General features: G+C 35.4%; 3 protein-coding genes and 1 long non-coding RNA gene across 5 annotated transcripts; 2 read left to right on the top strand and 2 right to left on the bottom strand.

The window, feature by feature from the left end:
* The first annotated feature begins 586 nt into the window (after window positions 1-586).
* On the top strand, window positions 587-1,570 carry LOC133780277 (uncharacterized). 2 transcript variants are annotated; one of them, XM_062220109.1, is made up of 2 exons: window positions 587-1,094; window positions 1,195-1,570. In XM_062220109.1, the coding sequence occupies exons 1-2, from the start codon at window positions 588-590 to the stop codon at window positions 1,318-1,320; spliced, it is 633 nt and encodes a 210-aa protein (XP_062076093.1). In that variant the 5' UTR covers window position 587; the 3' UTR covers window positions 1,321-1,570. The 2 variants fall into 2 exon arrangements, with proteins under 2 accessions (XP_062076093.1, XP_062076094.1); XM_062220110.1 differs by having other exon boundaries at window positions 587-1,110.
* Window positions 1,571-1,663: 93 nt separating this feature from the next.
* Window positions 1,664-2,492, bottom strand: LOC133780276 (uncharacterized). Its single transcript, XR_009869202.1, has 2 exons — window positions 2,140-2,492; window positions 1,664-2,050 (listed from the first exon to the last, which is right to left on the bottom strand). It is a non-coding gene; the product is annotated as an uncharacterized LOC133780276 (long non-coding RNA).
* A 1,852-nt stretch (window positions 2,493-4,344) lies between these two features.
* On the top strand, window positions 4,345-6,809 carry LOC133834497 (pentatricopeptide repeat-containing protein At3g49240, mitochondrial). Its single transcript, XM_062264130.1, has one exon. It carries the CDS (start codon window positions 4,528-4,530, stop codon window positions 6,463-6,465), a length of 1,938 nt encoding a protein of 645 aa, XP_062120114.1. The 5' UTR covers window positions 4,345-4,527; the 3' UTR covers window positions 6,466-6,809.
* Window positions 6,810-7,199: 390 nt separating this feature from the next.
* LOC133834498 (E3 ubiquitin-protein ligase SINAT5-like) lies at window positions 7,200-10,535 on the bottom strand. Its single transcript, XM_062264131.1, has 3 exons — window positions 9,913-10,535; window positions 8,482-8,868; window positions 7,200-7,732 (listed from the first exon to the last, which is right to left on the bottom strand). Exons 1-3 carry the CDS (start codon window positions 10,183-10,185, stop codon window positions 7,373-7,375), a joined length of 1,020 nt encoding a protein of 339 aa, XP_062120115.1. The 5' UTR covers window positions 10,186-10,535; the 3' UTR covers window positions 7,200-7,372.
* Window positions 10,536-12,757: the final 2,222 nt, after the last annotated feature.

The raw sequence follows: 12,757 nt of genomic DNA, 5'->3' as shown, positions 1-12,757 counted from the left end.
TATGCTGTAGTGGAGAAGGAGTACACAGGTAGCTGGACATGGTTTTTAAATTTATTGAAGGAGGATTTGAAGATTGATGAACCAGAGAGATTAACAATGATTTCAGATAGGCAAAAGGGCTTAGAAATAGCATTAAGTATTGTATTTCAAGGTTCGGAAGTGAGATTCTGTGTGAGACATATGCATGCCAATTTCAAGAAGCAATTCCCTGGACTCTTACTTAAGCAAATGATGTGGGCCGCTGCAAGGGCAACAACTAAAGTGGAATGGAAAAATAGGATGAATGAAATTAAGCAAGAGAATTTCAAGGCGTATGAATGGCTGATGAAAAAAAACCCAGAAGAATGGACCAAGTCTCATTTCAGGGAGCATGTGAAATGTAACCTTCTTATTAATAACCTCTGTGAAAGTTTCAACAATGCCATCCTTGATGCCAGAGATAAATCTATTATCACTTTGCTAGAAAATATTAGGCATTAATGAGTGTCTATTATCAACAATGCCATCCTTGATGCCAGATGATGAGTTTGTTTTGCAATAGAAGAATGAGTGTCTCTAAGTGGGTGCATCCTGTTTCCAAAAGAATTATGGACATCATTGAGAAAAACAAGAATGTTGCTAAGCATTGTTTCCCTATGCTTGCTGGAGGTGGTAAGTTCCAGGTAAATTTATTGCAAAGCATCAATGCTCAGTCATTTGTTGTGAACTTGGAAACGAAAACATGCACATGTAGGCTATTCCAATTGTCTGGCATACCATGTGGGCATGCTTTAGCTGCTATCTGGTTTTCAAACCTAGATCCAGTGGGATTCATAGATGACTACTACAAGAGGCAAGCATATGAAGAAACTTATGCGACACCAATCGAACCAATGCCTAGCCCAGATAAGTGGCCTGACACTGGTCTGAATCCGATACATCCTCCAACAGAGACAATTTTACCTGGAAGGCCTAAAAAGTCTAGAAACAAAGAGGCAGATGAACCACCACCTACTACTGCAACAAAGGCTAGGAGAGTTGGCCAAGTTAATCACTGCAGCAATTGTAAGCAAACAGGCCATTCACGAGTAACATGCAAGAATGCAACTATGGAGGTAATCTTGGTACACGGTATGCCAGACTTGTATTCATTTGTAGTTAAAATGAATGTGATTTGCTTAAGTATGATGAGTTATGTTTTTGGTTTAATTACAGCCTGCAAGGCAAAAAAAGAGAGGAAGACCACCATCTCAGAATCCTACTACTGAAACTATTAAAAGGAAGGAGCGAGCTAAGAGACAGAAGCAAAGGAATGGTGGTTCCACATCTCAGACCAACTAAGAAGCTGCTCTTTAATCTTAAACCCTTTTGATGTAGAAAACTTGTTTTCTTTTTGGTGTAGTCGCCATACAATATAGGCATTACCATACTTTTGACATGTACATATTCAGTCTGACTTTATCAATATTTTGGGACATCTTGGCCATTAGGAATACTTTTGACATGTAGACATTATGCTACTTAATATGTCATATGTTTGCTCTGTAAAGTTGAAAATATTAATCAATGACAAAATATCTGGTTTGGTGCATCATTCTATTATGCTTGAAAGCAACACTAAATAAATATATTTCTTTTACATTCAATGAAGCCGTGATTTTTTTTTCAGAGAAGGGTCGAACACTAAATAAAATACATAATTTTTATTATGCTTGAAAGCAACACTAAATACAATAAACAGGGAAGTCGAACATTACATAATTTTTTTCAGCCAATACACAATTACAAAAAAAAAAAAAAACAACATCATCTTCCTCACATTTCCCTTTACCAACCAGGAACTTGCATGAACTCTTCCATCCAAACTCCCATTCATATAGCCACAATTTTGACATTGAAAAGACTCCACACTAGGTTCAAAGCAAGACTCATATCTATCTTCATATTCATAATATCTGCCCAGATCACCATCAAACTCACGTACTCTTCTTAGCAAATCAGGTATCACCATCTTTGACCTTTCACACATAGGGGGGTCAATCCATTGGAAATAGTTACAACCCCCATTCCACTGTTCACAAATAGTTTTCTTGAATTAATTTATTTCCAAGCTAATAATATATAAAGGAAAAAGAAGACAAAAAATATAAATAGGCTCACTTTCATCCTATAGCAAGATTTGAACCGTCTCCCTGGATTATCATCGGTCCATGATGTCCTCTCCACTGTTTCTGCCCCACAATCACAATGCTTACGACAAGCTTGATATACACCTTGTGCCCTAGATCTCGACGACCTCATTTTGGCTCCACCTCGGTTTATTGATTCGCCCCAAGACACACTTGGGTCTTCCCCTTTCATCTCTTCTCTCTTCTTCTTCTTCTTCTACAATGGAGATCTCTCGTGCATATGGTATTTAAGGATTTAAAGCTTTTTTTTTTCAATCAATAATTAAAAACTTACCTGGGCTAAATGATGTGTCTGGTTTTGTACACGCAATTGGCCACGTAAGCGTTTTTAACGCTGTTAGGGGTAAAGTAGTGACTGAGACACAGTTCATGTGGGTTTGAGTATATTCACCGCGAAAAATAAATATTGGGTGTATAAGTGGAACAACATGTAAACATTGGGTATTTTCGCCGGTAATAACCCTATAAAGATTAATGCCGCAAATTTCCCTATCAAATATAAGATGTTGTCAATCATATATCTTTTTTGTTTGAAAACAAGCATACTAGGGTTTCTTTGGGTGGTTTTGACTAGCACGTGGATCACAACAAAAGAAATTAGAAAAAAAAAATATTTTCTTTTAAATGTAATTAAAAATATTCACACATGAAAATTGTCTTAAATAATATGGCCTGTTTTCTAATTACTCATGCTTCATGCACAAGTGTAATTTTGTATTTCGTAAAAATATGTTAATATATGTGAACTAAAAATTAATAAAAAAACATGAGTAGGAAAACTTAATTAAAAACATTTCAATTAACCCTTGATACCCTAACAAAGATTATTAAATAAAGATCTAATGTCCAAAAAAGATTATTTTATGAGAGGAAATTATTAAGTAGTAAATAATCAATTTCATATACTTAATCGGGTTAGAGAATAGAGATAAAGAAAAATTAGTCTAAACATATGGGTTTTAACTCTAATTGAAATACTTTAATTGATTGAAATAGTTGGCCTGCAGCCCAAAATTTCAACTGCCATCCCAACACAAACAAATAAATATTTCAAATTTCACTGCGCTCTCAAAATTGTCAAATATACTTTTAAGACCATGAATGAACATTAACCAAACATTTTAAACATTAGATAACTTTTATTTGATTTTTAATTATATTTTAGTTTATTGAACCTAATCAAAATAATTCAATGGAAAATCTTGGGTTTATATTTTATATTTTCATTAAACAACCAAAAATAGCTTATTTGTATAAGAATGGATTAGATATAAGAGAACTTCACAAATGCCACCTTTTTTTTTTGTGTGTGAGTAATGAACTATAGAACCATATTTAGAATTACAAATATTTACAACTTTATGTGATTTACTACTCTACTATTGTAACACACTATTAGAATTATTGGTATGTATAAATTTGTACATACTAATAACAACTGTTTTATAATTTACCAGTAAACCATCAAAATAAAATTATATAAATCTACTAGAAGGTTCAAGGTAGTGATATCAATCATGAAGAATAATTTGATGGGATTTTTTCACATCTACCCATATTTGGGTTATTTTTTAATATATCAAATTTAGATATATATTTTTTGTGATATCAACTTTTTTTTTTCAAAATTATGTCATCCACCATTGTTTTATCTCAAAAAATAAAGTTTTCTCTTCAACATATTTAGAGTTTCAATTTTTCAAGTAAAAAAAAACATTTGATGTTGCATTTTATCAGGAAATAGTTGATGTCTTAGGAAAAGGGTAATGATCTATGCACCTAAATTATGCATAAAAATATTACACATAGTGAAATGTCAGTTTCTTCTAACCAGTCACATTTGTTTCAGATGAGACCTACTATTATAAAAATCAGTGTCACATCGGTCATTGTGTGTAATGTTTTGGTGCATTAGACACGGTCACATGTCAGTTTATTTCAACCAAACACACTTGTTTCTTCCAACCATATTTTTTAAAAAAACAAAAAAAAGAGAAGAAGATTGATGTCAAATCTTGTACTTTTTTACGAAAAATATGGTAATTTCCTCTAATTCCGTCTGAGATAGCTAAAGGCCCAGGTCCAAGCCCAAATGGACAATCTTTCGGCTCATTGTTAATTGGGCTAGGAAAGAGCAGAGGATTATCCACTTTTCATATCATTCTAAACCAAACCAAGTCCCTCTCTCTCTTCTGTGTCAATGGCTATCTTTGTAAACCCTCTCAGAACCCTATCTTTCTAGAACGCAATCCTTCAATCTCTACTCATTCAAATCCAAACCCTAAACAAAATTTCTTTCTTCTTCTTCTTCTAAATCCCATTCCCAAATTCAATCCCGAAATCCCCTAAATCTATCAAAATGGCTCTGTCCAAATCCACATTCTTAACCCACCTTAAAACCCTAGCTAAACCCCACCACCACCACCGCCTTTCTCCCCAGCCCTCATTTCTCTCCATTCGATTCCTCTCCTTCGCCACCCCGGAAGAAGCTTCCGCTGAGCGCCGCCGCCGTAAGCGCCGCCTCCGTATCGAACCACCTCTCTCTTCCCTCCGACGCTCCCAGCAACAACAGCAACAGCAACAATCTCAGCCACAAAAATCTCAAAACCCCAATGCCCCAAAACTCCCAGAACACGTTTCTGCGCTCACAGGTAATCGCCTTAATCTTCATAATCGAATTCTCACTCTTATTCGCCAGAATGATCTCGAGGAAGCTGCTCTATACACTCGACACTCTATTTATTCTAACTGTCGTCCCACCATTTTTACTGTCAACTCGGTGCTCAATGCTCTGTTACGTCAGTCCAAATACGCGGACCTTCTTTCTCTTCACCGGTTCATCACACAGGCCGGTGTTGCCCCGAATATCATAACCCATAATTTGATTTTTCAGACTTATTTGGATTGTCGGAAGCCCGATACCGCCATGGAACATTACAAGCAGTTGATTAATGATGCGCCTTTCAACCCTTCCCCTACTACGTATCGGATTCTTGTCAAAGGGTTGGTGGATAATAACAGGTTGGAGCGGGCTTTGGAGTTGAAAATGGAAATGGATGTCAAAGGGTTCGAGCCTGATCCCATTGTTTACAACCATTTGATGGTGGGTTGTGTTAGGAACTCGGATGTGGATGGGGTTTTTAAGTTATATGAAGAGTTGAAGGAGAAGTTGGGAGGGGTTTTGGAAGATGGGATTGTGTATGGGAGCTTGATGAAAGGGTATTTCATGAGGGGAATGGAGAAGGAGGCCATGGAGTGTTATGAAGAGGCTATTGGAGCGAATTCAAAAGTGAAGATGAATGCTGCAGCCTATAATTCTGTATTGGATTCTTTGAGCAAGAATGGTAAGTTTGATGAGGCCTTGAAGTTATTTGATAGAATGATAGAGGAGCATAATCCTCCAATGCGTCTAGCAGTGAATTTGGGTAGCTTTAATGTGATGGCAGAAGGTTATTGTTTGCAGGGAAGATATAAGGATGCCATTGAGGTCTTTAGGAAGATGGGTGATTATAGATGTAGTCCGGATACCTTATCATTCAATGTTTTGATCGAGCAATTGTGTAATAATGGAATGTTGACAGAAGCTGAGGAACTTTATGGAGAAATGGGAGACAAGGGAGTGAACCCAGATGAGTTTACATTTGTTATGTTGATGGATACTTGTTTAAAGGAGAACAGGCCTGATGATGCAGCTGAGTATTTCAGGAAGATGGTTGATTCCAAGTTGAGGCCAAATTTAGCCGTTTATAATAAGTTGGTTGGTGGGTTGGTTATGGTGGGGAAGGTTGATGAAGCAAAATCGTTTTTTGATCTGATGGTGAATAAACTCAAGATGGACATTCCGAGCTATGAGTTTATAATGAAGGCGTTGAGTGAGTCAGGGAAATTGGATGAGGTGCTTAATGTGGTTGATACAATGCTGGACGATGATGGAGTTGAATTTAGCGAGGAGTTGCAGGAGTTCGTGAAGGGGGAGCTTAGGAAGGAAGGGAGAGAGGATGACTTAGCGAAGCTTATGGAAGAGAAGGAAAGGCAAAAAGCTGAAGCTAAGGCCAAGGAAGCAGAAGCAGCTGAAGCAGCAAAGAGAAGTGCGAGAATTGCTGTGTCCTCTTTACTTCCATCTAAGTTGTTTGGAAATAAAGAATCTGAGTTGGAATCTTCGGAGGCCAATGGAAATACAGCTGAGGCTTCCGTAGTAAATGGAGAAACTCAGGCTGATCATGAAGAGAGCACCAAAGAAGCTTCTTCTTCAGATTCTACTTCAGACTCTACTTCAGACTCGGGAGAAGAAAGGTGATACGGTGGACACAGAAGCCAGACATGATGGTGCATCCAGCCAAGAACCTGATGTCAAAATGATAACTTGCTGGGTCAAAATGTTACCTTGAATTGAAATGCGAAGCATGAACCTGATGTCATCTCCTCCATAGTCAAGAACGAGTACGTAAAAGTTGTTTGGAAAAATGATGGTTAGCTGATTTTGTATCCCCTTAATATTAGTGAGTTTTTTGGGTTTGAGAGTCAACGAGACTAGGCAGGTTTCTCTCTTTTATTGAACTCAACCTGTGAGGCACCCGAGAATCTGTGTTACAATCAATATATATTTCCTTCAAGATATAAAGTTTGATTCGTTTTTATTAAGACGATATTCGTACCTCAAAGAAACCATATTTTTTACCTTATATGGATGCACGTATAAAAACGATGGCATTTAGCAATTGATGATAGATTCATATGGTTTGATTTTGACTTAATTCTAGTATGAATTGACATGGTAATAAAAGACAAACAAGGGTGATAGTCCAGAGCTGATTGATTCTTGATGTTTCCAAGCCTAAATAATTTCTTGCAAAGCCATCTTTATTACCTAATGGAATAACTTGTCAAGGCTGCCATTTGACAAAGCATGACACCTAAAGATAGGCGCTTCATCGTGACTTAAAAGATTCCATTTTTAAGACAAAAAAGTCTCAACTCGAGATGGTGTGGCATGTAAGTATGTTAGTTGTTCGGTTACCTAGCGGCAAATGATGAAGGAAGAAAGCCTGCTTATTATACAATTTATTAATCATTAGACTTCCAAGCCTCAACAGTTTGGTTCTTTCGCTACAATCCAGAAAAAAGCTAGGAACAGAGGTATAGAACACACACAGCAGTGTCCTTATCACACAAACTGTAAAAATGCCTTCAAAAATCATATCATCTCAGCTACATAGGTTTGGTATGCACACTCCATCTGGATTCTGTTGTTCCTTCCATATTCTGCCAGTAACTCGTAACTTTAACTCCTTCCTATCACCGCCAGAGAAGAAAAGAGCCATATTTCGCTGGATAATCAGACCATCATGGCTATCTCTCACCTTTCGGTGGCTATCACGAATACTTCGCGGGGTACCCTCCCATATAAGTTTCCTGCCATTTGCTCCAACCTCTAGGCTATAGCTGTAGTTTCGTGCTTCATTCTCGTCACCCATGAATCGTAGAAAGGCCATGTAAACAGGGGCCATTCCCAGCTGGAAGGCTTCAAAATGGAGGCAAAAGTATTGTCCAAAACAGTTGAAAACCTGACATGGGAAATACAACAAATTCAGGATTATAACAGACATCCAGGAACCAGACTTTTGGCTCATCCAGAAAACAGTATCTCTTGAATAAACGACATTGTTTCAATCAGAACTGGGTTATAATAGATCCAGCCTTATCTTCAATTGGCCACAAACGATCAAGGGATGATTATCAACTGAATACAAAACTTTCCAATAGCAACCATTTAAGAAAACCAACATATGGGCATTTCACTTTGACCAATATATGGAGTAGATGTGTATGTGTACATATGTTAACAGTCAAGTAGTATGTGTAAGTGCATGAGCATGCATATGTAAAGCTGAATTGATTCCCAAGTGATAGAGACAAGGAGAAAACAACTAAACACTATCAAGGGTTAACTAACGTTGGGATTTGGTATCAGGTATTTGGCAAAAAGCACAAACTTGCATCAGTAAACTGGGTGAAGAGGAATGCAAATGGAGGACATCAGGTAGTTCAGAAAAGGATAGCTAAACACCAGACTGAAGTCTTTATTTATAGGATAAAAAATCTGCTTTTGTTATATAGTAACTAGGCGTTTTATCAAATTTCTTGTTTACCTACACTGACAGTTTCAGTGAGCCCAAAATCATTATTTATCTAAACACATATCAGAGCTGATAACAACTTAGCACAAACTCTACGAATACGATGGATCAATATCAAGACTAGACACATCACACATCAATATAGCTTCTTGCAAAGTATCCAATGAAAAACTTACTGTTAGCATCCATGTGGCATTCTCTACTTCCCGGGGATTTGACTTGACATATCGATGGTTGAATGTGCAACCTGTATGCATGTCTACCTTGTGATCATCTCTCAGATGGGCAACTAGGAAAGGAATGTCCCCAACAATAGCACACTCTGAGCCAGCATACGGGCAATTATACGGTCTAAAGTCGCACACAGATTCGTGTTTAAGTTTGCTGTAGTAGGGAAATATTTCAGGGCATCCAAGGTTGTAATACTTGCAGGGCAATTCAAGTGACTCAGCTACCTTCTCGAGGGCTAAACACCTAATATCTCCAAGCTCTTGTCTACATGTTGGGCATCGGTTGTGTACCCTTGTTTTACAGGTGGAACACAATGTATGTCCATTGTGGCACTGCAAAATCAAATTACTATCTTAGAAGGAAACAAATTAAGATTTATAAATGCTGTTGTGAATCTTGCAAAATATTATTACTTTGAAGACAAGATATTGCATAATTTTTTAAACCAGCACATACAATGGTGCAATGTTCACACTTGAAATCAAATCCACATTGAATTTACCACAACCTCACTCTAATTCAAAAGGCTGTGAACAAAGGGATCGGATATTTGAATACAAAACACAACATCTGTACCAACAGAGGTAGACGCAAACAACCAATAGAGGCTCCTGATACAGTCTAAGTTTCTTGGGGGCAATATAATGGTCAGAGCTTTTGTCGATCCATGATGCCAACTTTGAGCAAAAACAAAAATCATAAAACTATGAAAGATAAGAAATTCATATCCATAACAACCAAAACACAACTTTAGTTCAAAAAAAGACACATGACAGATAAGTCCACATAAGTAACCTAGGATAGAACTAAAATTCAAAATAAGATTCAAATCAAATCTATATAGAATGGAGAAGCTACACATCCAACGACAAAAGTGATCACGTGGCTATCATCACACAAAAGAAAGTAAATTTTTACAAAGAGAAGCATTACCCTTACATCAGCATTGCTTGTATCATATTTTTTATTCACCTCAGACCCATATAGATTTGTGACTAATCAAGCAATGCTCACCCATAAATCACATGAACATATTCAGCAGGTGACCAAACCAACCATACAACCAAAATTCCTCAAATCCTTTAACTTAAAATAAACCCAGTTCCACAAATTAAGGCAACTGAAGAGGATAAATTGCAAAAAAAAAAAAAGCAAGCCCCAAACGTGTCGAAGTCATCAAATTCTTCAAAAACACAATTTGGCAAATCCACTCAAAACAACGCAAACTCATCTAAATTGGAACTGAAAGAGCAAAAAATGTAAATTACCCATAATCAAACCTAAACACCCAAATCATACTCAAACAAAACGAGACCCAATCGAGTGCAAAGTAATGGACTTTTTCCCAGAGAGAGAGAGAGAGAGAGAATATAAACCTGATGAATTGGCGGGTACATTGAATTGGTGCAGACCGGGCACTCGAGCAACTCGTGGACGCTGGTGGCCGGGGCAATGGCGTTTGGACCAGCAATAGAGGTATTGTTAGTGCCATTGTTCCGAGATTTTGAGGAAGAAAACTCAGGATGATGCTGATGAGGATGGGGATGGGGATGAGGATGGGGATGCAGGGTAGTATGGTGTTGATGGATCTCATCCTCGTCAAGACCATCTGAGGATGAAACACATTCAATGCTATCCATGTCCATCATTTCCAAAAGAAATCAAACCCAACCCACCCACCGCCCAAAACTAAAACTCTTTCTAAAAAATTCCTAATAAAAAACCAAAACCCAAATCAGAAAAAATAAAGTTTTTTCCTGGGTTTCTCGGAAAATTGCCTTCTATATCTTCCTTTGCTAACGAGAACTTCAGATGAACAAAAAAACGAAGGAAGGAGAAGATGGTATGATCGGATTCCCAGGAACCGAACCAACCCCCTCTTCTCCTACAAAAAAGAGGTTCTTTTCTTGGCCCTTTCTCTCTCCTCCTCCTCTTCTTCTTCTCTCTCCTCTCTCTCTCTCTCTCTCTCGGTTGTGCCAGTTGCGAAAGACAGAGAGAGAGAGATTAGGATGACCGTTGGTTTAAGGAGGAAGATTAAGATCTAACGGTTGAAACTTTCAACTGTTTGTTTAATATTCGGATTAAAAAAAAACTGTTTTTTAATATTGATTTTGGTTAGATCATTTTTTGTTAATTTGTTTTGAAGACAAAAAAAAAAAAAGCTTTTGTTTTTCCAAAAAAAAATAAAACTTATGACATGAAGTCTAGATTTAAATTATTTCAGGCCCAAGTGGGAATTTTTACAATCCCATTATCATAATAGATAAAATAACATATTTTGATTTGATTGTAAGAATAATATTTTAGATAATAAATAATATTTAATTTTATCATTCTAATTTTTAATAAATTAAAAAACAATGACCGATTTTTTTTTTTGACTTCTAACTAGCCACGTGGTTAATCCCCAAGTTTTATCATTTTTTTTTGGTATCCTAACTCTCATCTTGTTATTAATATTTTTTATTAGATTTTGTAATAATTTTTTTTATTAAAATTACTTACCTACTTGTTTAGTGCCTAGGAAAAGCATACAAATTCCATTCTGATATTAATAATTACAACACAGTATTGGGATTTTTTTACAAAAAAAATTATTGTGGGATCTCTTTACTTAACCATTTACAGTTAAAAATTTATTAAAAGATTATAATAATAAATAATGTGCTTGTAAGGAATATCATAGTATTAAAGCAATAGTATTATATGATAAATATGAAGCCACTTATGAGTACTATAGTAGATAAATCCTCACAAGTACTTTATTCTTTGAAGATAATAACGTCCTTTTTTTTATTTTATTTGTTTTATAATCCATGGAATAAATTTAACTAAAAAAGGGTTATCTAAATTAGGTTATTTAGGATTTTTGCCCCCGAATTATGACTTATACATTATTATGCCTCCTAATTTTTTCGGGCTGTTAAAAATTCCCTATGACTTATTCATCGTGTTGTAAAGTTTGACTTCCGTCTAATTTCATCATATGTAGCTAACAGAATACTGGCATGACTTTCTACTCGCTAATGTGTATTCTTCACATCAACACCACGTGTGTAATTCAAAATTAAAAATAATTGAAAAATCTATTTTTTTTAATTAAAAATTAATAAATTAATTCAAAAAAAACATTTAAACCTTTTAAAAAAATTTGGAAATATATTTAAATTTCAATTAAAAATAATAAAAAATTATTATCTTAATCTTCCTTATTAAATCATTCACATTTCTAAATTATTTCTAAATTTTTACTAAAGGTTTAAATTAAGATAATAATACGAAAGATTAAGATAATATATTTTTTTATTTTTAATTGAAATATATTTTCAATTTTTTTAAAAGCTTTAAATTATTATTTTTTTAATTAATTTATTAATTTTTAATAAGAAAATAGATTTTCAAATTTTAAATTACACACGTGGTATTGGTGTGGCCAATACACATCATCGAGTAAAAAGCCACGATGACATTCTGTTAGCCACATGGGACGAAATTGGACGGAAGTCCCACTTTACAATACGGTGAATAGTTCATGGAGAATTTTTAACGTCGCAAAAAAATCAGGAGACATGATAATGTATATGTCATCGTTCAGGGGACAAAAATCCTAAATAGCTCTTCAATATAACACAATTTTGTTAAATTCCTAATTTGAAGAATAATTTAGGGCATGAATGGTTTCTTATTTTAATCCAATTTTATAAATTCAAAAACTAAAAAGCTGATGACCCACAAGAATAAGTGATTGACTTGTTCTTTTTAAGGCAAAATCTCAATTACAATCTTAATCTTCTGCCTAAAGAGTGGAAAACGATAATTTCACGTTTTCTGGTTATCTAAAAACTCTAAACCCATGAATTTCTTTATTTCATTTGTCTTTGTCTTGTTGTGTCCCTCCCAATAATAATATTTAGGAGGCTTTGGAGATGGCTGGTCGTCAAAGCTCCTGTCTCTTCTTCGTCTTTCTTAGTTGTGGAATAATCTATTGCTGAAATTCACTATATTATTCTACAGCTTTTGGTGCTTAGACACTGTATTCTCAGACATTTTGACCAAGTTGGAATTAAATGAATGGATCCACAGATCGATTAATAAAAAAAAAATTGAACCAAAATGTATCGGATCAATGAATTAGATTGTGAAATGTGTTGATGAAATTCTTTTGTGGCCTTTAAATGTATTGCCAATGAAGTTGTAATCAAGCTTTATCTATTAGATCTC

Source organism: Humulus lupulus, chromosome 5, assembly GCF_963169125.1.
Source record: "Humulus lupulus chromosome 5, drHumLupu1.1, whole genome shotgun sequence".
Lineage (NCBI taxonomy): Eukaryota > Viridiplantae > Streptophyta > Magnoliopsida > Rosales > Cannabaceae > Humulus > Humulus lupulus.
This window is presented reverse-complemented; position numbering and strand designations above follow the sequence as displayed.

What these genes read in the sequence shown, in the direction of transcription:
- LOC133780277 (XM_062220109.1), top strand. Translation starts at nt 588, where the DNA reads ATGGACATCATTGAGAAAAACAAGAATGTTGCTAAGCATTGTTTCCCT. An exon ending in GCAAGAATGCAACTATGGAG is followed by an intron (nt 1,095 to 1,194) that starts GTAATCTTGGTA and finishes GTTTAATTACAG; the next exon opens with CCTGCAAGGCAAAAAAAGAG.
- LOC133834497 (XM_062264130.1), top strand. Translation starts at nt 4,528, where the DNA reads ATGGCTCTGTCCAAATCCACATTCTTAACCCACCTTAAAACCCTAGCT.
- LOC133834498 (XM_062264131.1), bottom strand. Translation starts at nt 10,185, where the DNA reads ATGATGGACATGGATAGCATTGAATGTGTTTCATCCTCAGATGGTCTT. An exon ending in TGTACCCGCCAATTCATCAG is followed by an intron (nt 8,869 to 9,912) that starts GTTTATATTCTC and finishes TTGATTTTGCAG; the next exon opens with TGCCACAATGGACATACATT. An exon ending in ATGCCACATGGATGCTAACA is followed by an intron (nt 7,733 to 8,481) that starts GTAAGTTTTTCA and finishes TTCCCATGTCAG; the next exon opens with GTTTTCAACTGTTTTGGACA.